The 26,233-nt window shown below is 35.0% G+C and overlaps 1 protein-coding gene across 4 annotated transcripts in view; it reads left to right on the forward strand.

Moving 5' to 3' along the window:
- Positions 1 to 18,517, forward strand: part of LOC114325910 (matrix metalloproteinase-14) — a 180,076-nt gene extending 161,559 nt beyond the window's left edge. For 2 of the 4 annotated variants that reach the window (XM_028274059.2, XM_028274060.2), the window contains exons 8-9: positions 6,581 to 6,636; positions 16,501 to 18,517. In XM_028274059.2, coding sequence (XP_028129860.1) covers positions 6,581 to 6,609 — 29 coding nt within the window. In that variant the 3' untranslated portion in view covers positions 6,610 to 6,636; positions 16,501 to 18,517. The remainder of the gene's footprint in view (positions 1 to 6,580; positions 6,637 to 16,500) is intronic. The other 2 variants (XM_028274057.2, XM_028274058.2) reach the window with 1 other exon arrangement.
- The last annotated feature ends 7,716 nt before the right edge of the window (positions 18,518 to 26,233 follow it).

Raw genomic sequence — 26,233 nt, forward strand, 5'->3', positions numbered from 1 at the left:
ATCTTGGGCCATATCAATGTTAATCCCCTTTACCAACATGTCCTGCCTTATCGTCTCCCCCCAGGTCTTCTGTGGTCTTCCTCTCCTACTCCTTCCAGGAATCTGCACTTCAGCTATTCTTCGTATTGGGTGATTAACGTCCCGACGTTGAACATGACCAAACCATCTTAACCTATGCTCTCTCATTTTGGCATCAATTGGTGCCACACCTAGACTTCCCCTAATATACTCATTTCTAATTTTATCCTTCTTTGTCACTCCACTCATCCATCTAAGCATTCTCATTTCCGCCACATGCATTCGCTGTTCCTCTTTCTTTTTCACTGCCCAACATTCAGTTCCGTACATCATAGCTGGTCTTATGGCTGTTTTATAGAATTTTCCCTTCAGCTTCATGGGAATTTTTCTGTCACACAACACACCACTCGCTTCTTTCCACTTCATCCATCCAGCCCTAATTCTACTGCATGCATCTCCATCTATTTCGCCATTACTCTGTAATACCGATCCTAGGTACTTAAAACTATTGCTTTTTACAATCATTTCACCATCCAAAGATACCATTTTATTTGTAGTAGCTCCATCTTTAAATGAACATTCCAAATACTCTGTTTTTGTCCTACTAAGTTTTAAACCTTTTTCCTCCAGAGCTTGTCTCCACTGTTCCAGTTTTTGTTCTAAGTCTCTGTCACTATTTCCTACTAACACGACATCATCAGCATACATTAAGCACCATGGAATGTTACCCTGTATTTTCGCTGTTATCTGGTCCAGAACTAATGAGAATAAATATGGACTAAGCACAGAACCTTGATGCAATCCTACTTTCACATGAAATTTATCAGTCTCTCCCACACCTGTCCTAACACTAGTCGTTACTCCCTCATACATATCCCTCACAATCTTTACATATTCACCAGGGACTCCTTTCTTATTGAGTGCCCACCACAGAATCTCTCGAGGAACTCTATCATATGCTTTCTCAAGATCAATGAATACCATATGAGCGTTTGTTTCTTTACTCCTGTATTTTTCCATCAACTGCCTTATAATGAAAATTGCATCTGTTGTTGATCTACCCTGCATAAAGCCAAATTGATTCTCGGATATTTCGGTCTCTTCACGTATCCGTCTATCAATTACTCTTTCCCATATTTTCATGGTGTGGCTAAGCAGTTTTATAGCCCTGTAGTTTGTACATTGTTGTATATCTCCCTTGTTTTTGTAAACAGGTACCAGTATACTGCTTCTCCATTCGTCTGGCATTTGTCCAACTTCCATAATTCTATTAAATAGACCTGCTAGCCACCTTGTTCCTGTCTCTCCCAATGCTCTCCATACTTCCCCAGGAATATCATCTGGTCCTACCGCTTTTCCTTTCTTTATTTTTTGAAGCGCTTGAGCCACTTCCTCGTTGGTTATTTTGGTGACCATTGCTGCTACTGTCTCCGTTGACTCTACAGGCTGTCTGTCAAATTCTTCATTTAATAAGCTGTCAAAGTACTTTCTCCATCTCTTTTTGACATCCCTTTCGTGAACTAGTATTTTATTATTTTCATCTCGGATACATCTAATCTGATTAAAATCTTTTGCTTTCTTTGCTCTCTGTTTGGCTATTTTATATATCTTTGTTTCGCCTTCCCTGGTATCAAGTTGATCGTATAGGTTTGAATACGCTTCTGCTTTAGCTTTTGCTACTGCTACTTTCGCTTCCTTTTTGGCGACCATATAGTTTTGAAGATCTATGTCCGATCTGGTTTCTTGCCACTTTTTATATAATTTTCTCTTCTCTTTTATTTTTCCTTGTACTTCATTTGACCACCACCAAGTCTCTTTATCCTCAAACTTCTTTCCTGACGTTTTCCCGAGTATTTCAATAGCCGTCTCTCTAATAATATTGGCCATTTTTCTCCAAATTGTGTTAGGGCTTCCTTTCATGTTCCAACATATTTTTTCTACTATTCTTTCCCTGAATAGACCTTCCTTCTCATCTTTTAGCATCCACCACTTGATTTTTTGTGGTCCTCTCCGATAGTTTCGCTTTTTACTTCGATGTCCAGAACAAGCAGCTTATGTTGTTGGCTTACTGTCTCACTAACTATTACCTTGCAGTCCTTGCATTCACGTATGTCTTCTTTCCTTATCATGAAGTAGTCTATTTGGGATTGATGTTGTCCACTTTTGTAGGTAATAAGTTGAGTTTCTCTCTTTTTAAAGAATGTGTTAACAATCGCCATATCCAATGCTGTTGCTAATTCTAGCATGTCATCTCCAGCTTCATTTCTAGTTCCAAAGCCTAATCCCCCATGTATTGTTTCATATCCTGTCTTGGCTTGGCCCACATGTGCATTGAAATCACCTCCTATTATAACTTTCTCCTCCGCTGGAATATCACTTAGTACGTCTCCTAATTGATCATAGAAAGCTCTTCTTTCATTCTCACCCAGACCTGTTTGAGGAGCATACACACACACAACATTCAATACCTCTTTATCAATTACAAATTTCACTGACATCATTCTATCACTTGTTCTTACAACTTCTACTACGTTATCTTTCATTTCACTATCAGCAATTATACCAACTCCATTTCTAGTGTTACTACTCCCTACATACCACAATTTATATCCATCACCTAGTTCTTTCGCCCTTTGTCCTTTCCACCTAGTTTCTTGAATACAAGCAATTTGAACTCTTCTTCGTTTGAGCGCATCCACTAACTCCAGACTCTTACCTGTAAGGCTACCAAGATTCCAAGACCCTATCCTGATTTTTCTAACCTGCAATGGTGTTCCCCCTGAGATAGTCCTCACCCGGAGATCCGAATGGAGGCTCATTTTACTTCCGGAACATTTTACCTCAGGAGATGCCATCATTTCAGTATAAGTTTTTATTTCGTTTGGAGAAGGTCTTTTCATTATTATGGCCTGAAAAGATTTTTGGATATTTGATGCCTGAATGCCTTTTCTATCAGCACCATACCCTGCCCTGTCCTGCACGTTTAGCCAATACACCACCAATGCAACCAAAGTGCAGTATTACCCCACACCCGCCTGCATTTTTCTGTATAGGCCAGGATCCCTACTGTAAGGACTGCCCTATAAGCCAATGTATTGTTGCCCGTATCCCGCCACTAGGAGGCACGTACTTCATTCGGGATACTTCTCTGTTCTAGTTTATGATATAGAATCGTGGAACTTGAACGAAGATAGCATCAGAAAGCCGCCAGTTTTAATTTCAAATCTGGTGGCTTTATAAAGATGTCTTTAACATCAATATGATCGTCAAAACCGTTCTCAAAATTTCTAACGCAAAATGACGCATGTGATAAAAAATATGAATTAGATCCCCTATGTAGCTACAGTAGGTCTACAGAAACGTGAAATAAAGGCATAGAATAGTATATGGAAGATAGAGTTGCAGAAGAAAACGAGTGGGTGGATAGAAAACGATGTCAAGCGAAATGTGGGATGCGGAGGAGACCGTAGGATCCCTACTGCTTGTATAATAAAAATTCACTTATATGGAGAACATTGTAATTTTTTTCTTGGAAACGGTTAACTTGAGAAAAACATGTTCAGGGTGTCCCTGAAAACAGTGCGTTCCTTTAAGGTATGGATATAATACACAATTTAGAACAAAAAGTCCTATAACATGTTTTTCTAAAGTTAACCATTTCCAAGAAAAAAATTACAATGTTCTCCATATAAGTGAATTTTTATTTTCATAAATTTGAATGACATGGCAACGTAGCCTAGAAGAACTTACTGTGACTGTGGAAATTTAACCTAATAACCCCTTGTTTATTTACTTTGAGGTATGATTTTTGGGGTTGTTGACATCGTAGGTACTTACCTGCATAATAATGGATATGGATTTGGTTGATATTTACATTATTTTACCTACCAGATGCAACTGACCTACAAGCCTATTTTTTAATCTTTAGATTTTTGAGTTGTGCGTTGTTGCCAGACTTCAATTTGCATATCAAAATGTATTTTCGTTTTTTGGTCAAACGGATCAATCTAGAAAAAAATATTATGACTTTTTTGCCCTAAATTGTGCCTTCTACCTATACCTTTAAGGAACGCACTGTTTTCAGGGACATCCTGTATGTGTAGCTACAGTAGCTATTATGTTGAGTAAAATCGATATGACTGCAGTCAGTAAATTAGGAATTGATTTTGTGCTTAAAAATTTAATTAACAAATGCAATTAAAGTACCTAATAATATTGAGAAGGAATCAATTTACATTTATTTGCAACCGTTACCATACGTTGATGGGTTAATAATTTCTTTTCTAATAGTCATAAATAGGATACAACATTGTACTAATATTAAAGGTCAAAATGTAGCTGTATATTTGGGATATGCTAGTTAAACAAAGTACCTAGCTTTTAGAATCTTCCTTTATTAGTCAGTTTTCCAAGATCTTTAAGAGGTTTATTTTATCAAGAATTCGTATCAACACCATTTATTTTAATACATCGGGAATGTACTACAAATAAGTTTCATAAATATAGATATAAAAAATTATGTTTTTCAACTTATTTTGAGTCTACTTACTTGTATTTACTTAAATAGTAGATGTTTAAATCTCCGTCTGTCACACCGTGACATCTTCAGTTGAATATTCACACCCAAAGGAGCCACAGTGTGATGGCACAAGTCATCTTTATTTAAATAGAGCCTCAATTAAAAAACATATATTAGTACACTTTATTTATGCTGTTTGTAATTGATTTCCATTAATCAAAGGTATTCTCCGTTCTATATTTATAATTCTCTTACGTCTGTTAAACTAGAATAATTAGTTCTGGCTGTATTACATCCATATTGCTCCAATACAAAAATGGCAATACAATCAGAAAAAACTAATTGTTTGACATCAAAATAAAACAGAAATATTAATGGTGGAATAAAGCAGACTAAGGATCTTTATATACCAATGAAAGTCATAATAAAAAGAACACCTCCAACATAATAAAAATTATACTGCAATGATGGTATATATATATCTCCAAGTCCTAAGGTACAATATTCTGGACGCAGAGGTTCAGTTCCGATTTTAGGGTGAGGCCTATTTCGGGTGACGTAAGAGCATGGTGTTGGTATATGGTATATACATACGCTCAAAGGAAGACCACTACAAATTCTTATATTCAAGAGACGAGGTGAAGAGGACAAAGAGCGAAAGAACTAGGCAAATGATACAAATTATGGCTTGTGGGGAAAAGTAGTACTAGGAATGGATTTGATATAGTTGCTGATATAGAAATGAAAGAGAACATAATAGAAGTTATAAGAAAGAACGAGAGAATAATGTCAGAGAAATTTGTACCTGATAAAGAAGTGTTTAATGTCGTATATATGCTCCTTAATTCGGGTGTGAATCAAAGAAAAGTTTTCAATCAAAAGATATGGATCAGTACATGGAGAAGTAGGATGTCGAACTAGATTTGATACTGGAGATATGTTGGAATTAGCAATATCATTATAGATGGCGATGGTTAACACATTCTTTCGGAAGAAAATCAATTTATAACAAGATTACTCACATATAGACTATTATATGGCAAAAAAGTAAAAGTAGTATAGAGATTTTCGCTTGCACAAACAACCACAAAAAATAGCAGAAGCGAAGCATAATATAAAAATCTATACGATCCATTTGATACCAGGAAGGGTAAAATGAAGATGTACAAAATAGTCAAACGCAGAGTAAAAAAAGGGTTTAAAATTTACAGATTCGAATAGAAAGATGTACCTATCAGGGACGAAAATCATAAAATACTAGTTTGCAAAAAAAAAATCAAAAAGTGATAGAAATATTATTTTTTCATGTCTGAAACGAAGAATTTGACAGGAAATAAGTTGCACTAGAACAAACAAGGAAGTTGTTCAAACATTAAAAAAAAATAAAGCTAAAATAGCAGCTTTAGGAAAAAGCGATAATAAGTTGCTTAACAGGTTTGTTTAATAGAATCTTCAGTAAGGGGGATTCAGATTGGTATGAATTAAGATAGAAAGTTATGGAGAAATCTATTTAGCAAATCTGACCTCGCATAAAGATAAAGGCAAAGGAGTAATAAACCCCTATGAACAAATGATGTAACAGTACAATAACTGTAATATTATATAATCAAATAAATGTTGTAAAAAATTGTACAATTTACTTAACGTACTTTAGGTAGAACATGAAATTCTTATAAGAAGAACATTGAAACAAAAAAAAACTGTTAATATTCAAATCACGAAAATAAAAGTTTCTTTTTGATACTACAAACGATATGACTTAATACATTATTTTTTAACTTGCTCAGTAAAGATTTTAGAGTAGATTTTACTTTAAAATTTAATGATGTATAGTAATTTTTTGCATCTTAAATAAAAAGCGATATACACTGTCAGAATATTTTACACAAAACAAAATGATTATTCCTATTTATTGTAAATACTGTTGTGTTAGTTAACCATTTTTAAATTCTTGATTTCATAAACCTTTTAAAAATATGTACTCACTGACCAATTTTTCTTTTTTGTTATATTCACTTTTTTATGGTAACGCATACATTACAGAGCACTACCGAGCCAACCCGAGGCAGTGAAGTCCAGCCGCAAACCATTTCTTATAAGTATGTGCTGTCTTTCACTTATTTTCATTTCATTTCGTTTGCTTGTGATATTTCTGTTTAAACAAAAAACTAGTCAAATGGTAGAGGGCTGTTAAAACCTTATTAACACTTTTTACATCCTTTACTTTTTATTAAAACAAGCTTTTATATATGTGTCTAGAAAAAAACGACCTTTTAGTTTTTCAGATAATGGTAAGTAAGATTAGCAAAACAGAAAGTACAAAAATAATAATTAACATGCCCTAAAATCTAAAAAGCATTACCTAATCTTGAGTTACTGCTAACATTATTTAGGCTTATCCATCACTGCAAGAAATGGGACCTCGTAAATGCTAGGATTTTACCTAACGTGACCGGAAGTAGAACAGGATTTCTTCTTATAAACTTGCGTCACTTGATATACGATGTCAATAATTTTGAGTCATTTTTGCATTTTTTTAACCCGTAGTGATATAAAAACCGGAAGTATATAGTTGTTCTCGTCTTGCTAAGGTGCGTCAAATAATATATCACTTGTGATATTTTGATGAGAAGAACTTTCGGTTGCAACTTTCGAACCACAAGTCAGGTCAAATTTCTCACCTAATACCATCTTTAGGTTAGTTCCCATTCGACACATCATTCGGCATTCAATCTGTTCTGTCTTTTTTATTTGTTATTAAATTGCTACAATCTGTTAAACAAACATATAGGTATGTCAGAAGAGTTTTAGTCCAATGACTATCAACTCCTAGTGGGTTTATTACTAATAATTAAAACTAAGTATAGACACTTGTTTTCTAAATGGTAAGTCAAGAGGAGTTCTACTGTTTAATATATTTAGTTGCGTGGAGTTGTCCAATAAATTCACTCCTAACTCGTTAAGGTGCTTTTACAGTCGTTTAAAATATTTATCACTGCATTCGACAATCATTTGCTTCGCTGTTTCTATCGTCAAGTCCTTTTAAATGTCTTCTGCTAAGTGTATTGCTAAGTGGCTATCTGCTGCAGGTTCTCACAGTGCAATCCCGTATGTCCAGATGGGCAGGATGATTACTTTATACACTAATATTTTATTAGATAAAGATAAGGTGGATTTACGGTTGAGTAACCAGTAGTGTTTTTTAAATTTCAATCCTAATTGCTTCCTCTTCATCCTGATGTGTATGTCTGTTCCAATAACCGACAGACAAATATTGATAAGCCAACGTTTTCATATTTTTTTTATGTTGTAAAAACAGGTGAAAACAAACATTTGGTAGGCTCGATGCCTGAGGGCTAGCGGACTTACTTCGATGTTAGTAGTTCATGGGTTCATGGTTTGAGCCACAATCTAGTATGATATTTTTAAAAATGCAGCAGCATAAAGTCGAAAGTGAATATTCGCCTTTCGTTTAAAATTCCCAAGTGACTTGAGTCGATTTATCGATGAGTATTACCCAGAACAGAAACCAATTTACGTCTGCTTTATAGATTTTGAGAAGGCGTTTGATAGAGTTCAACAGGATAGGTTGTTTGAATATCTAAAAATGATTGAAATAGATGATAAAGATCTGAGACTTTTACAACATCTATATTGGAATCAAGAAGCTTCTATTCTGGTAGACGGCAAAGAAACAGACAAAATTTGCATTCAAAGAGGTGTCAGACAGGGTTGTGTGTTATCCCCAACTTTGTTTAACGTATACTCAAAAATAATTTTTAATAAAGCCTTGGAAGGACAATGTGGAGTTCGAATCGGGGGAGAAACTATTAACAACATCAGATATGCAGACGACACCGCGATCATTGCTGAAAATATCGAAGATCTTCAATTCCTTATAGATCGAGTCACTAGAAAATGCTCCAATAACGGATGTAACAAAGACAAAGTTACTTGTGGTTAGTAAAAAAGACGTCGGCCCTATGCAACTAATTGTCAGTGATGAACCAATAACAAAAGTTAACCATTTTAAATACCTAGGATGTTGGATAAACGTGACACTAAATCCGGATGAAGAAATTAAAACTCCTATAGAAATTGCAAGAGGAGCATTTATGACACTTAGATCTATTCTGAGCAACTCTTTGCTGAACTTACAACTAAGAATCGAGTTCCTACAATGTTATGTGTACCCTGTATTACTATATGGATGTGAAACCTGGATCATGAAGGTTAACATGATGAACACATTAGAAGCCTTTGAGATGTGGTCGTATCGTAGAACGCTCAGAATATCTTGGGTTCAACGCATTTCAAACAGAGAAGTCTTAAACAGAGTAGGTCAAGGCGAAGGTGATTTAACCAAGATGATAAAAAAGAGAAAACTTGAATATCTGGGGCATATAATGAGAGGTAGCAGATACAGGATGCTGCAGTTAATACTCAATGGAAAGATCGACGGAAAAGAGGAATTGTTCGGAAGAAATATTCATGGCTCCGAAACCTTCGTCAATGAACTGGCTTATCAGCAGATCAATTGTTACATGCCGCACAAGATCGAGAACGATATCGGCAAATTGTTATGGAAGCTACCCACGCCTAAAAATTTAGGCACGGTACTTAAAGAAGAAGATTACCCAGAAGGGATGTGATAATGTTCGCAGCTAGACGACGTTTACTCATTTATCGCTATCAGCAAGTGTTAAGACGCTAGAAAACTGTAATATCCATATACCAAATTTTTGGTATGTACAAATAAGACAGGAAGTCACTAACTCTCGAAAATTATTTACTCTTGCAGTAGAAGATGTGTTGAAGAAGTTAAGTTGGCAACAACGTGGAATTAAAATTGATGGCAGATTTTTCACACATCTAAGGTTTGCCGATGACCATAGTACTTATAAGCAACAATACAGACGAAATAATCTGCATGCTAAAGGAGCTCAAACAAGAATCTGAAAAAGTCCGTTTAAAAATGAACTAAAATAAATAAAAGTGATGACAGATCAAGATATCAAAATCGACTTTGATGGAAAGGAGATCGAACGTCTCGAAAAGTGTATACCTAGATCACACGATCAAACTAGGCAAACAGGATCAAACGGCAAAAATAACTACAAGAATCTGAATGATTTGGGCAGCCGTAGGAAAATTCAGTGATGTGTTGAAAAACAAAAAGATACCAATTAATCTAAAGAAAATGGTATTTAAACAGTTGTATTGTCCAGTTTTGACCTATGAAATGGAGACGATGACGTTTACAGAGGTATCAGCCAATACATTGAGAACGATACAGAGAGCAATCGAACGGGCTATGTTAGGAGTATGTCTGAGGGAGCATATACGAAATGAGGGTGTGCGAAGCAGGACGAAGGTGAGAGATGTAATTGGAAGAATTGCGCCAATGAAATGGAACTGGGTAGGACGTGTGGCACGATAAAACATCGAAGTGGACGAGAAACATTGTACATGGGAGACCACGCGAGCACAGTCGTAGTAGAGTAAGACCACAAAAACGATGGCTAGACGACATCAAAGCAAAAATGGGGAGAAACTGGCACAAATAGCACAACACAGAGAACAATGGAGAACTCATAGGGAGGCCTTTGTCCAGTAGTGGACGCAAACAGGCTGAAGAAAAAGATACAATTTAGATCATCATCATCATAGTCATTAACATCTTAGTAGATGTGTTGTGGTTCATAATTGGGCTTCAGCAGTTTGGACAGTTTGATTGATAATATTTCTCCACTGGTCGCGGTCATCAGTTACATGTATTGCCTCAGTATACTGTTTGTTGAGAAGCTTTTTAGTAATGTCCGCCCATCGCTGTGGAGATCTTCCGCGTTGACGTTGAGTCTGAGGCCTTCCTTGGACCACCAACCGCTCCATTTTGTGATCACTTCGATGGATATGACCAAAGAACTTTAAAATTCTAGAGTAAACGGTACTGGAGAGACGATGATCCGGTTTAATTTCATCCAGAACCGAGATATTTGTACGGCGAGCCGTCCATGGAATTCGAAGCAGGCGTTTCCATGTCCACATTTCAAAGGCGTCTCTACGTCGTCTATCTGATTCTTTGACTGTCCATGTCTCGCATGCATAGTAAAATATGGAAAAGACCAGAGTTGAAACGAGTCTCTTTTTGTTTGTCATAGTAATGTGACGATCACGCCAGACCCCGTTTAGTTCACTCATTGCTGCTCTTGCTAGTTGAATGCGTCTTCTAATTTCGGGTTCACAACTGCCTGTGTTGTTAACTAGAGCTCCAAGATATATCATAGATGAGACTACCTCGCAGCCCGCAATAGTTTGGGATTCAGGAAACTGTTGTTGGCGATCAATAACCATGATTTTGGTTTTGTTGACAATTTAGATATAATTCATTGTATACCTTTGCTCATATTGTTTTTCAAATTACACACCAAACAACTACTGCGAAAATGCGAATAATACCATATCGCAAGTCTAATGTATCATGTAATAATTTCAAAGAACAATCCTGCATTAGACAAACATCTAAAACAGTAATATAGTTTTTAGCCTTTTTTAATAGCTACTCAGTCTTAACATAAATAAACACAATATGCCATGATTCGGATATCGTAACATTCATTAAAATAGGACGGCTGCGTTGGATGGGACATGTTTAAATAATGGAAGAAGGCCAAATACCAAACAAAATAAACAAACAAATGCCGGTAGGAAAAGGAATAAGAGGAAGACTGAAGTTGAGATACATAGAACAAATAAAAAATGGTGTAACAATCTTTACTATAATAAAATGGAGACAAAAGCATGAAATAGATCAGAATGGAGAAAAATTTTGGAACAGACTAAGACTTAACAGAAAAATCTTGGAACAGAAAAGGTTATCGAGCCAGTAATGATGATGAGTCAGTCTCATCGTGGGTATTCAATGCTTCTTAATGGCTACAAAATGATCTATGCGCTTAAATAAAGCTTTAGCTGCTACTTGAAACTACTTAAGAGAAAAAACGTATAAAATACAACATAATAATGAGGTAAATACCATATAGCAGATATTTCCGTAAATAAATTTAAAATAAAAGACAGTTTACATTTCAATTCGTTCAGAGATTCATCCTCTTACGTACGTTTCAGTCTCTTTAGAAGTCAACGGAGAGGCTCTATGATTTGCGTTGTACGAACAGAAAAATAAACTGTCTCCCAATGCCGAACTAAAACGAATAATTCGAGGCAGACGCTGTAGCGACCTCTAAGAGTTCGAAGCTTTAGATCTAAAGAACTAAAGATATCTTCTTCTTCTTCTTATGCAATCCACTAATGGATGTTCGCGATCACGTTTGACCATTTTTCTCTATCCCTTGCAGTATGTATTAGGTCTCCTATGTTTTTAGGTCCTGTCCATTGTTTGACATTACGGAGCCATGACATTTTCTTCCTGCCCACTCCCCTTCTTCCTTCGATCTTTCCTTCAATTAAGGTTTGCAGAAACTGATATTTTTCATTTCTAATTATGTGTCCCAGGTATGCCGTTTTTCTCTGTTTAATTGTGCACATCAGTTGTCGTTCTGTACCAATTCTTCTCAGGATTTCTTCATTTGTTATTCTTGCGGTCCAGGGAACTTTAAGGATTTGTCGATAGATCCACATCTCAAATGCCTCTAGCTTATTAATTGTGTTTATTTTTAAAGTCCATCCTTCCATGCCATATAGGAGCACCGACCATATATAGCATTTTGTGAATCTTAGTCTTAGGTTTAGGTCAAAGTCAGAGTTCGTAAAGACGTTTCTGAATTTCATGAATGCACTTCTGGCTCTTTCTATCCGACATTTAATTTCCATATCCGACATCCAGTCTTCACATAGTCAGGTTCCCAGGTACTTAAACTTTGTTACGCGCTCTACATCTTGGTTGGTATATGCTAGTCTTGCATTTTGATGTTGACATAATTGACGGCTGATTATAAGAAACTTGGTCTTTTTTATGTTGATCCTAAGTCCCATGTTCTCGCTATGCACTCCAATTTTATTAAGAAAGTTTTGGAGGTCTTCTATATTGTCTGCTATTAAGACCGAGTTATCCGCATATCGTATATTATTGACCCAGGTACCATTTACTTTGATGCCGCTTTCGCATTCCTCAAGAGCTTCCTGGAAGATACTTTCTGAATATAGATTGAACAGTAGTGGGGAGAGAATGCATCCCTGTCTTACACCTCTGAGAATTTTTTGAGCTTGCGTTGTTTCATTATCCACCTTGACGACAGCTGTTTGATTCCAGTAAAGAGCCTCTATGAAACAAATGTCTTTTTGATCTATGTCGAGTTGTTTTAGTATATGTACGAGTTTATGATGTTGTACTCGATCGAAGGCTTTTTCATAATCTATAAAACACATCATTACATTTCTCCTTTGATCGTAGCAGTTCTGAGCTAGCAGTTGGGTTGCAACTAGTGCTTCCCTGGTACCCAGGCCTTTTCGAAATCCAAATTGTGAGCAACCAGTAACCTTATCGCATTTTGTGGAGATTCTGTAGTGAAGAACTTTGAGGAATATTTTTAAAGAATGGCTTATCAGACTTATCAGTCGGTGCTCTTGACACTTTGTTGCGTTGTTCTTTTTTGGCAAAGGGATAAAGGTAGATACAAGCCATTGGACAGGGAATTTTCCTTTTTTATAGATTTGGTTGAAAAATCTTTGGAGTATCGTAATTCCCTCTTCATCTAACAATCTGAGTAACTCAACATGAATTTTATCAGGTCCAACTGCTTTCCCGTCTTTCGAGGTATTTATTGCTCTAGTAATTTCTTCATTTGTGATCTCGGGACCAGATAGGTTGTTAATATCTATCACTTGTTCCTGAACGACTTCTATCTCAGGCCTCTCGTCTGCAATGAGATTTTTGATGTATTTTTCTCCATATGAGTTTCCTCTCTCTATCATCTTGTGCCATTTTTCCTTGTTCATTTTCTAAGTTAGAAAACTTCTTTTTTCTGTATATTTCGCTACCTCCTTTAGTTTCTTATGTAGACTGTGGTCATCATATTGTTTTTGTAACTGTTCCATTTCCTCACACTGTTTCCTTAGCCACTTATTTTTTGCCGTTCTTATCTCTCTTCTTATGCGTTGTTGTTGTTCTTGATATTTGTCTCGGTTCCCTTGGTTTTTATGTTTTCTTCTTTCTTCGAACATTGCCAGGATTTCGTCAGTCATCCAACTTTTTTTTTGTATTTTTTGCTTATAACCTAATTCTTTTTTAACTGTAAAATGTAAAAAATATCTACTGGGACCAAATTCTGGTAAAACAACCTGAATTCGTGCTTTCTAAAACTTGCAAAGCAAACGAACGATGAATTAGAAGAAGACTAGGCAAAATCTAAAATTGTATTTCACTACCTGTGATTTTGGCATATTATGCAGATGACGTGAACCTAGTTGTCCGCACAACACGCTAGCTAGAAGAAATGTATATTACCTTCTCAAATGCCTCAAAAAATATGGGCCTGCAAGTAAACGAGGAGAAAACTAAGATGATAGCATCAACACCCAACAATAGTGCCAGAAACATCGGTCACCAATTCACGGTTGATAACTCTGCCGTTGAAGTGGTGGACAAATTCACATACTTAGGCTCCCTGATCACCAAGGAGAACGTTATAACGAAAGAAATCAAGCGAAGGATAATCCTAGCAAACAAATGCTATTTTGGACTGAATAGACATATGAGAAGCAGGAAACTTAAGTCAAAAAACAAAATAACCATATATAAAACCCTTATACAACCAGTGTTAACATATGGATCGGATACATGGACCATCTCCAAGGCACATGAAAACTTCCTGCTTATATTTGAACGAAGGATCCTGAGAGGAATATTCGATGGCATCTGTGAAAATCGTGTTTGGAGGAGGAGGTACAACTACGAGGTATACCACAGATATAAACATATATTTGGTGGTAAAGACGTAGTATCTCTTATAAGAATAGGAAGCCTAAGATGGGCAGGACATCTAGCAAGATCACAGCAGAACAACCCTCCTAGAAGAATCCTTATGTCACAACCTGTGGGAAGTAGAAATAGGGGTAGGCCAAAACTCAGATGGAAGGATGGTGTGGATGATGATGGGAGAAAAAAGGCGCAGCAAACTGGCAACGGTTGGCAATGGATAGGACTGACTGGCGTAATAGACTTGGGAAGGTCGAGGCTCTTTCATAGGGCTGTAGCACCATTGATAATGATGATGATTTCACGACCTGTCTATTTATCTTTGTAAAAATTTCAATGAATCTTGGATCCCTGTACTCAGGTAGGAGTAATACTGATAGAAAATGAAAGACATCTTACGTTTCAATTCGTTCAGAGATGACCACCAGTCTCTTAGTTACATTTCACCCTTTTTGGGGATCATCTGAGAGGTTCTATTATCTGCTCTGAACGAAAAGTAAAATAAACCGTCTCCCAAAAGCCGAATTAAAACAGATAATTCGATATAGACGCATTTTATTTTAAACCAGTATTGTTGATATCTTGTTTGAATATTTCATTAAGTAGTATTATTGATCAACTGGTTAATTTGCAAAACTAGATCTCTTATACAAGTTTTAATCGATCCATCCTTTTACATAAAATTGACTATTTTTTTGTTTTGAGACATAAATTTGCAGATCATAATTTTTGTTGCATATTATTGTGTATGTGTCGGTCTTGACGGTCCAGTTAGCTGGGGCTCAGTCGATCGACAAGTTTAGTGGATTTGCGATTTGCGGTCGCTGGTTCGAGCCTCAGCTAGGTCATGAAATTTATAAAAGGCCAACGCCGTAGTATAAAACTCAATAGAGTCTACGGCTTGGTCTGGAATAAACTGGCGTCTGATCGGCCTATGGAGGAGCGGTACGGGAAGGGATAAGGGCTTCCGGCTTGGTGATACTCCTCCATAGATCCCTACCGAAGGGCGTTGACGCCTAAGAACGGTGTATACATTATTGTGTATGTGTCTACTTAAATAATGGACACTTTCTTGTTATCTAATACATTCTTAATTAAGGAGGTAGACGCAAAATCTTGATCCAATACTATTTAAATGCATTTATTTTTTTCGAATCCTGAGAAAAAAAAATCAACATTTTTTACAAACTTAAACACACAATGGAAGATTACCTACATGATTACCGAGGGCCGAAAGTCACTTAGAATAAAGAAAAATTTCCTTTTGAATGAAACATTTGAAATTAAAAATCACACTAAATTTTCTCTATTTTTTACCCCTGTAAATTATTAAAATAAATATTATAGAAGTTTTCAGGGACTTTTGGCTCTCGGTAATAATGTATTCTTTCATTCTGCGTTTAAATTTTTCAAAATTACTTATTAGTTTTATCAGGATTCGAAAAAAAAATAATGTACTAAAATAGCATTGGACCAAGATTTTGCGCTTACCACTTAACCAATATTTCTTCAAAATTATGTTATACACCAAAATAGATATATCAATATGCGTTTAGTATTTATTAATATTACTTATTATTTTTTGTTGCATATATGTTATATGTATAAATACACAAACGTAGTGTTACACCGATCGACATATTTATTTGTTATTGCGAACCTAGATCTCTTATACAAGTTGTAATCAATCCATCCTTTTACATCATAAAATTGACTATTTTTTTTGTTTTGAGACATAAATTTGCAGACAATAATTTTTGTGACATATTACTGTGTACTTATGTGTCCACATAAATGATGAGCACTTTCTTTTAATTAGTATCTCAATTTATCCATATCTCTGCAAAATTATGTTATACACCAAAATAGAAATATCATTGTTCGTTTATTATCTATTAATATTATTATATGTTTTTTGTTGCACATCTATGTTATATAAATACACCAACTCAGTGTTATACCGTTCGACATACATATGTGTAACCTATGCTATAAATTGATTCTAACATAATATTCTGTTTTGTAGATGTGCACCATGACATGTCCGAGTTACCACCGCAAGAATTTTACAGCGGAAACGGAAATAACCACGCTAGTCGCACAGGAATTTCTTTTCTTCTAGTGACACTAGCGACACTGGCGGCAATGTTTCTAGCTAGTGTTTCATAGAATAGACGAAGTGATCTTTTCGTTTTATAAACGAAGCCACTTTGACTGAGACTATTAACAATATTGTGATTTGATTTAGGTTTTTATTAGTTAGAAAGTGACATTTACGTTTATATCATCAAATTCATTGACGCCAAATAAATACACATTACAATAATTTTAGTTAAAACATGTAAAAAACCTATTTTTTACTCATAAGTTAAACTGTAAAATACTACAAGAGTTAAGCTTCATTTACATTTGACAAGTTTACTGACTGAAAGTACTTCCGGCCGCTAAACTTGCCATGTGTAAACAATAGGCAAGCGCTTGCTAGACAGACCGACTAGTTTACTTGCCACTTGCCCACTATTTGCTAAGCTATCACCAGTAGCAAGATATCGTAATGTTAGTTCTACTTATGTTTCAGGACAAACAAGACTTCTCATCCATGTTTCAGACTTTGTAGGTTTAGATTCAACTAGTTTTAACAGTTTTTGAAACTTTTAGTAAGATAACCTCATAAAAATCCTTCAACTCTATCTCCTTTACCAGTTGTTCTAAACACACCCAGAGTATTTCTACGCCTTATACAATCTCTAATCCAAACTCATTTTTCCTGTTTTTCTTGCGTTGTAACAACTATTAAACTATTGGCAATTTGACTTGCCAAAACATTGACAGCTGCACGGACTACTGCACTTGGAGTCATTTTCTTATCTAACTATTAGCAAATAAACTTGAAAATATGAAGACGGAAAACCACAAGCAAATGCTTTCAGCCAATAAACTTGCCAAGTATTACACTTGGCAAGTTTACTGGCCGAAGGTACCTGTAACCACTAAACTTGTTTGTGGTACACTGCCTATATATTTTCCAGTTTATTTGTTGGTAGTTAGAAAAGAAAATGTCTCCACGTACCGTAGAGCGTGCTGCTGTTAGTGTTTTGGTAAGTGAAATTGCCAATAGTTTAATAGTTATGTTACAACTCAAGAAAAACAGAGAGACGAGTTTTAATTTGACATTGGATAAGGCGGGAAAATTCTCTGTGTAGGTCAGAACGACTGTTAAAGGAGATAGCAGTTGCAGTTAAAGATCTGCATTCTTATAGAAATTTTTTGAGGTTATCTTTTCAAATTTTCAAAAACTGTTAAAACTAGTTGAACCTGTAAATTCTGAGACATGGATCAGAAGTCCTGTTTCTCTTCAAATAAAAGTAGTGACCGCAAGTTTAGTGGCCGCAAGTACTTTCAGCTAGTAAACTTGCCAAGTGTAAATGAAGCTTAAAACTACCAAGTGGTACAAGTCAAGTTATAAAATTGATTAAATGTTTCTGAATTCTCAACATTTAAAAGATCGGTTAACGCTGTAGATTATGTTGCATAATTTATGAAATGTCTTGCCTGTATTTTTAGTTGCATACTTTCAGCTTAGGTAGAAAATAAACTCATATTTTATTCTCTTAAAAATACAGGTAGCGCTTTAAATTCTAAAGTTGGGCTTTGCAAATATTCTCAATCAAGATTCATAAGCAATATTTTTATCAGAAGTGTTCTTTTGCAAAAAAAATATCACATTATTATTCCTCATGATAATTATTAAAATGCATATGTAAATCATCTCATCTTCATTTACCATTGTGGTCTCAATACCATTTGCAAAAATAATTTTGTGTCCATTTCAGTAATCAGTATGTAATTATTTATTGTAATATAGAGAAGAATTTTGTACTTATACATTTCGTTAAATATTTTGAAAACATAATTTTTGTTTTTATGTTTTATCAAACGATATTAATATAAAACTTTTATATCACAAGAACAAATTTATACGATGAAGTATGTATTGTTATTCTCAAATTAGCAATAAACCAATAAATTATATTTTCTAATTACCACGTTTTTTATTATTTTCTAAGACCATGTATCAGGCTGGAAAGCTTCATAACATGATCCAAAAACTGACAAGACTTCAAAAATAGGTATAGTATTTTTACTACAAAAACGTTATTACGTAGGTCAAAATTTTTGACGTAAGAGAACTGTCAAAACATTAGAATGTGACTTTTCATTATTGCCGTGTTTATAATAAACATAGCAATAATGAAAAGTCACATTCTAATGTTTTGACAGTTCTCTTACGTCAAAAATTTTGACCTACGTAATAACGTTTTTGTAGTAAAAATACTATACCTACAGTCCATCTAATTTACTTACCGTTGCACGTCAGAGATCCAAGTTGACATAGTTGCCAAAGTATGAAAAAATCCTGAATCCATTTTAAATCAAATATATCACGTAATTATTGTAAACGTGGATTATACGCTGTGAGCTCGTACGTAGAGGGGATATTTACAAATTCGCGAACGCCAGTAGTGACAAGTTTGTAAACGTTTACTGGAAATTTGACATAAATGTCAAAGTGATTAATTTAAAATTAAAATTAAAAACATTAATTATAAACAATATTAGTTGGTCAAAGCTGTGGTATATATTTTTACCTTAAATTTACTTACGTTTTAAATACTGAATTTAAGTTTTTTTAATGTTCCGTAATATCTAATTATAAATAATCTATTATAATCTTAGCGCCATCTACACGATTATTGTCAAAGTATCCGAAGTAAGAAATTGATATTTTATCAATAGAACGTCAAAATGATTAGAAAAATCTTTAAAAAATCGATTACAATTTAATTACTTTTTTGCGTTGTAAATATTAAGCGATAACAATTAAATAATAAATTTAAAAATTACCGGTAAAAGTTGAATTAGTAACCGCTAGGAGCGACACCAGCGAAGCTCAGAGCGTATACAACAAAACAAATTAATATTCAATGTAAATAAGTAAAAACTTAAGAAATAGAGAACAAGAATTAAGTTACAATATTTTAAGATTTGCAGTGCAAGCGTTTTTGCACTGCATTGTTAATAATTAAAAAACGGCTCCGAACTCTTGGCATGAAGCCGGTAGGTTTCTTTGTATATATCTACAATAACAACTAAAAAAGTTGTCAGATACCTCGATTATTCCAAGTCGTGATAAAATTAAGTGAAATTTATAATTTTATAGTAGAGGATCTTTTTATAGTAAAGTAAATAATAAAAAGAGTAAATACAATAAAACAGATACTTTTAGTAAAGAATATAAACAAATATGAAGTGTCATCACCGCAACTGTCAAATAAATGTTACCAATTTATTGTAAAATGTCACCTTCGTTCGATTACAGTTACAGTGTATTCCGAACAAATCTGCTTCAGAAAAACGTTTTATAATTACAAATTAAATGAAAGATATTATTGTGTATAATATTTCTATTAGTGGCTGTAATTCCAGTGTACTAGGCAAAATGATTCTAAAAAAGAACACACCTACCGCCAAAATATTTCGTGTTGGTACCATGTGACGTCACAGGCTATGACGCGGATGACGTGCAACGGTTAGTAAATTAGACGAAGTATAGGTATAATGGGCATAATGGTCAGAGAGCTGTTAGACATTTTTGAGTAGTTATTTTAAGCCATCTGAAAAATTTTCAGGTGACTCTTCCATGATAGCCTAATATAAAAATGCCGGCTGAAGGGTATATAGCGGTTATTTTCCCCAAAAAAAATCCGCCCTCCCCAAAGTTAAAAAAAAAGGGAAAAATTTTAATTACAAAAAATAATATTGACGTGACTTTAAAGTAAATAATTTACTTACAGTCACGTCAATATTATTTTTTGTAATAAAAATTTTATTTTCAAATTTAAATTATTTGAATATTCAAATATAAAGAAAATAAACAGGCCAGGCGATTTGCGAGAGATTTTAACTCTGCAAGATGCTTGCATGGGCACCCCAGGATTATTTTCAGAGGGTGCATCTGAACTTTAGAAGATTGCATCTGAATAGGTACATACTATTAACCAGTATAAAATATATACAATTATACATGCAATAGCTATGTACTTTCTTTCCAGACAGATGGATCTTATGCTAATAAGTTGGCCGAATAGTGGTGCTTGTGTTGTTAAAAACCACATGGAATACAACTCAGGAAATAATGACGATAAACATATGTATGGTTTGAAATATTCGTGTCTCCTTAACTCGTCAATATGTTACAAAAATATTTTACCTATCACTTAAGGATTAATAATAAGTAATCTAACTGAATACTACCCCAGTCAAATTAAATGTTGTACAAATGTATGTATGCCCGACCAGCAATAAACCAAACGAAGAGGCAGACCAATTCTTTATGCTGGTTTTAACAAGATCAGAGAACAAAATCTACCAAAAAAGAAAGAGAAAAGGAAAAATTGGATGAACGACAATATACTGCAACTCGTGGAAGAAAAAAAAAAAATCAAAGAACAACAAAAGAATATACCTACCTCCAACAATGTTCAGAGACAAATTATACCCGAAATACGAAAGACCAAAGAAAATTGTTTAAAATCACATTGTGAAGAGATGATTTGTTGGAACAAAAACACGATACGATTAATGTGCATAAACAGGTTAAACAAGCAGCTGGTCTTCAGAAATCCAACACAGCTAGCGCAGGATCAATAGGGGAACGTCATCACAGATAAAAATTTGCATATGGACCGAATACATACAAGAACTTTTTGATGATAATAGGTCCGAACAACCTCCATCCTACATAACATGTAATCACATCAGATGAAGTGCAAAAAGCAATATCGCAACTAAAAAATGGCAAAGTTCCTGGACCTAAAAATGCATGTATGCTAGTGTGCTGAACCCATAAATAAAACTATTTAACATCGACAGTACTCAACGCCTAACAAAAATATTTAAGAGGATGGGTACGTATTTTCGGCTGCAATGCTATTCAAATGGGGATTCATTTTTTTCGAATCCTGAGAAAACTAATAATTATTTTTGAAAAATTTAAACGCAGAATGAAAGATTACGTTATTGGCGAGAGCCGAAAGTCCCTGAGAACTTCTATAATGTTTATTTTAATAAGTTACAGGGGTGAAAAACTAAGAGAAAATTAAGTGTGATATTTAATTTAAAATATCTCATTCAAAATAAACTTTTTTTTTATTCTACGGGACTTTCGGCCCTCGGTAATAATATAGTCTTTCATTCAGCGTTCAAATTTTTTAAAAATATTTATTGCTTTTTTCAGGATTCGAAAAAAATTAACACAATGTCCGTGGTAATATTTCCAAATCTATCTTTGTCATACAACGCACTCAGTCGAATAGAATATTGTCAGCATACTGTCAGTCAGACAGTGACAATCAGTGACAATTTTAAATATTTGACATGGCGTTATTATGACGTTTTTTCAACGTTTTGTAAACGTTATTTGGTTGCCTGGGTAGGAGTTAATGAATAGGATCACAGTATTAAGTCAGATATATGGACTTTAACTAAAGATTAAGAAAACAAAATGTGTGATAATCTCTAAGAAGGAACAACAATTTGGACAAGTCAGTGTGAACGGTCAACGAATAGAAATACATAGTTAATACACATACCTTGGTATGAACGATGAACGTTAATGAATGGGACTCTTCTTAGCGAGTTACAAATAAATTGCAGCGAGTATAGCGGTTACAAATGAATAGAAAATTTTACATAAAATATTGAGAAAACCAGTAGAGCCATCTTTTGAGAAAAGTGAAACATACTATATTATACAATTTATAATGGCTTAAAATTTCAGACAAAACTCAATGCATTCCATGTAAAAGGTGTTGAATATTGTATTGTCATCGAGTACTGAACTATTGTGAAAATTTCAGTTCTTTAGCTAGCGGGAAAGTACGTTTAAAACCGATTAAAAGATTTTTCCCGGGCAAAAAGACAGAGAGACAGATAAAGAATAGCCGAAGTATATAAAAACGTGGTAAAATGGCTAAGCTAATTAATTGTCATAATTTATTAATACCCATAAAAATCAGGCTACTACGATGTTATATCTTAACTATGCTGTTGTACGGGGTTGAGTCGTGGACTCACACAGACACTACCTGCGAGACAATTAAGGCTTTCGATATGTGACTTTATCGTTGAATCTTGAAGGTATTTTATCAGACCACACATTATAAATCAGTATGTCTTGTTTACATCATGAGGAACACCGAAAGATATGGATTGCTGCAACTAATTTTACAGGTAAGAAGAGGTATAAAACCAGAAGTATATATTTGTTTTCTTCTTGCTAAAACGTGTCGAGTAATATATCGCTTGATCTACTTCAGCAACTTAAAAACAGTACTTCCGGTTGCAACTCTAAAACCGTAAGTCCGAGGCAAAATTTCCCACATCTGATATCATCTTTGATATTATATCTGTTTTAATAACGGAGGAGTTCTATTCGCAGAGAGACAGACAGATGGACAGGCAGGCATAAAACCGGAAGTATATATGAGGCGCTCAAAGCAACAGTGGCCTAAGCCACAAATAGATCATTTTTAGATTAATATATCAATAAAAGCAGCAACATTAAATCTTCGGATTAACAAGGGTCTACACAACCTACCTCTATATTTGGCTAGATGGCGCTACATAATTTATAGCGCCGTCCCATAAGCATAGTGGAAATACGAATTCAAAGATGGCATCATCATCATCATTTTCTTTGCCTTATTCCTATGAGGGATCGGCTTTCCTAATTGCATTTCTCCACACAATTCTATCTTGGGTCATATCAATGTTAATCCCCTTTACCAAAGTGTCCTGCCTTATCTTCTCCCCCCCAGGTCTTGTTTGGTCTTCCTCTCCTACTCCTTCCAGGAATCTGCACTTCACCTATTCTTCGTATTGGGTGATTAACGTCTCGACGTTGAACATGACCAGACCATCTTAACCTATGCTCTCTCATTTTGGCATCAATTGGTGCCACACCTAGACTTCCCCCCTAATATACTCGTTCCTAATTTTATCCATTTTTGTCACTCCACTCATCCATTTAAGCATTCTCATTTCCGCCATATGCATTCGTTGCTGCTCTTTCTTTTTCACTGCCCAAAATTCAGTTCCGTACATCAGAGCCGGTCTTATGGCTATTTTATAGAATTTTCCCTTCAGCTTCATTGGAATTTTTCTGTCACACAACACACCACTCGCTTCTTTCGACTTCATCCATCAAGCCCTAATTCTACTGCATGAATCTCCATCTATTTCTCCATTACTCTGTAATACCGATCTTAGGTTCTTAAAACTATTGCTTTTCACAATCATTTCACCATCCAAAGATACCATTTTATTTGTATTTACTCCATCTTTAAATGAACATTCCAAATACTTTGCTTTGTCCTATTAAGTTTTAAACCTTTTTCCTTCAGAGCTTGTCTCCACTGTTCCAGTTTTTGTTCTAAGTCTCTTTCACTATTTCCTATTAACACTACATCATCAGCATACGTTAGGCATCATGGAATGCTACCCTGTAGTTTCGCTGTTATCTGGTCCAAAACTAATGAGAATAAATAAGGACTAAGCACCGAGCCTTGGTGCAATCCTACTTTCACCTGAAATTTATCAGTCTCTCCCACACATGTCCTAACACTAGTCGTTACTCCCTCATACATATCTCTCACAATCTTTACATATTCGCCAGGGACTCTTTTCTTATTAAGTTCCCACCACAGAATCTCTCGAGGAACTCTATCATATGCTTTCTCAAGATCAATGAATACCATATGAGCGTTGGTATCTTTATTCCTGTATTTTTTCATCAGTTCCTTTACAATGAAAATTGCATCTGTTGTTGATCTGCCCTGCATAAAGCCAAATTGATTATCGAATATTTTGGTTTCTTCACGTATCCGTCTATCAATTACTATCTCCCATATCTTCATGGTGTGGCTAAGTAGTTTTATAGCCCTGTAGTTTGTACATTGTTGTATGTCTCCCTTGTTTTTGTAAACAAGTACATACTAATATACTGCTGCTCCATTCGTCTGGCATTTGTCCAACTCCCATAATTCTATTAAATAGACCTGCTAGCCAACTTATTCCTGTCTCTCCCAATGTTCTTCATACTTCCCCAGGAATATCATCTGGTCCGACTGCTTCTCCTTTCTTTATTTTTTGAAGCACTTGAGCCACTTTCTCGTTTGATATTGTGGTAACCATTGCTGTTACTCCACAGGCTTTCTGTCTCCGTTAACTCCACAGGCTTTCTGTCTCCGTTAACTCCACAGGCTTTCTGTCAAATTCTTTATTTAATAAATTGTCAAAATACTTTCTCCATCTCTTTTTGGCATCCTTTTCGTGAATTAGTATTTTAATATCTTCATCTCGGATACATATAATCTGATTAAAATCTCTTGCTTTCTTTGCTCTCTGTTTGACTATTTTATATATCTTTGCTTCGCCTTCCTTTGGTATCAAGTTGATCGTACAGGTTTGAATACGCTTCTGCTTCCTTTTTGGCGACCATATAGTTTTGAAGATCTATGTCCGATCTGGTTTCTTGCCAATTTTTATATAATTTTCCCTTTTCTTTTATTTTTCCTTGTACTTCATTTGACCACCACTAAGTTTCTTTATCCTCACGAATGCAAAGATTGCAATTATATATCTCAAAACTCAAAACTTCGTTTTTGGGGTTAGGCCACTGTTGCTCTGAGGGGCTCATATTTGTTCTCGTCTTGCTAAGGCGCGTCAAATAATATATCGCTTGTACTATTTCGGCGACTTTAAAACAGTACTTCCGGTACAACTCTAAAACCGGAAGTCAGAAATCAAATTTCTTACTTTTAATTTATGATCCTTTTGATTATAACAGTTTATATAACATCTCATTTGTCATTCTCTCTGGTCTAATGACGGAGAAGTTGTGTTTACAGACGGACAGACAGACACGGATAATTCAACGTTTTGACATTTTTTCAAAATGACTGAAAACAATATTATTACCAACTCCCTCTGTGGCTCAGTGGTAAGAGCGCCTACATTTGGATCAAAAGGTCCGAATGTTCGTGAGTTCGAATCTCACCAAGGTCAGAAATTTTTCGTTTATTATAAATTAATAAATGAAAAATAGTTTCTGTCCTTGTGGGATCGGTACTAACCGGAGGGACCGCAGACAATAATTAGCGTCTGCAAAGACAATGACGTCGACTTTGCACAGTAACAAGACACTTACTCAACACACACACTACTTACACATGACACTAGGTACCTAACTGCAAAAATTCACCGTACCTACCATTAGCCCAGTAAATGAACGGGAAATTCGGCGATACTGTGTAATTTTCAGGGGCAATTCCGAATTGCATGAAAATTTGAATTTAGGTTCTACTTACCCTCCACTTCAAAGTGGAATTTGTGCCGTTGGTTGCTTTTACTTGGAGGTGACAGTCACCCCCCACATAACAATTTCATGTTCTTAGTAGATTTGTAGCAGATGGATTTCTACTACAATGTTTTATAAAAAAAATATCCATTAATTTTAATCCTATCCCAAGAAAAATATCTCTTTTTCTAATTTATTTTGTGAGTTTAAATATCTTTAAAATTTCCTAAGCCGCTCCTGTTTGAAATATTTCACAACATTGTAAACGATAGGAAATTTCCTATTTATTTGTGTAGCATTTACTAACTACGTAGATAGTTACAAGTGAAAACATTCATTA

This window comes from Diabrotica virgifera, chromosome 4 (assembly GCF_917563875.1).
Source record: "Diabrotica virgifera virgifera chromosome 4, PGI_DIABVI_V3a".
Classification (NCBI taxonomy): domain Eukaryota; kingdom Metazoa; phylum Arthropoda; class Insecta; order Coleoptera; family Chrysomelidae; genus Diabrotica; species Diabrotica virgifera.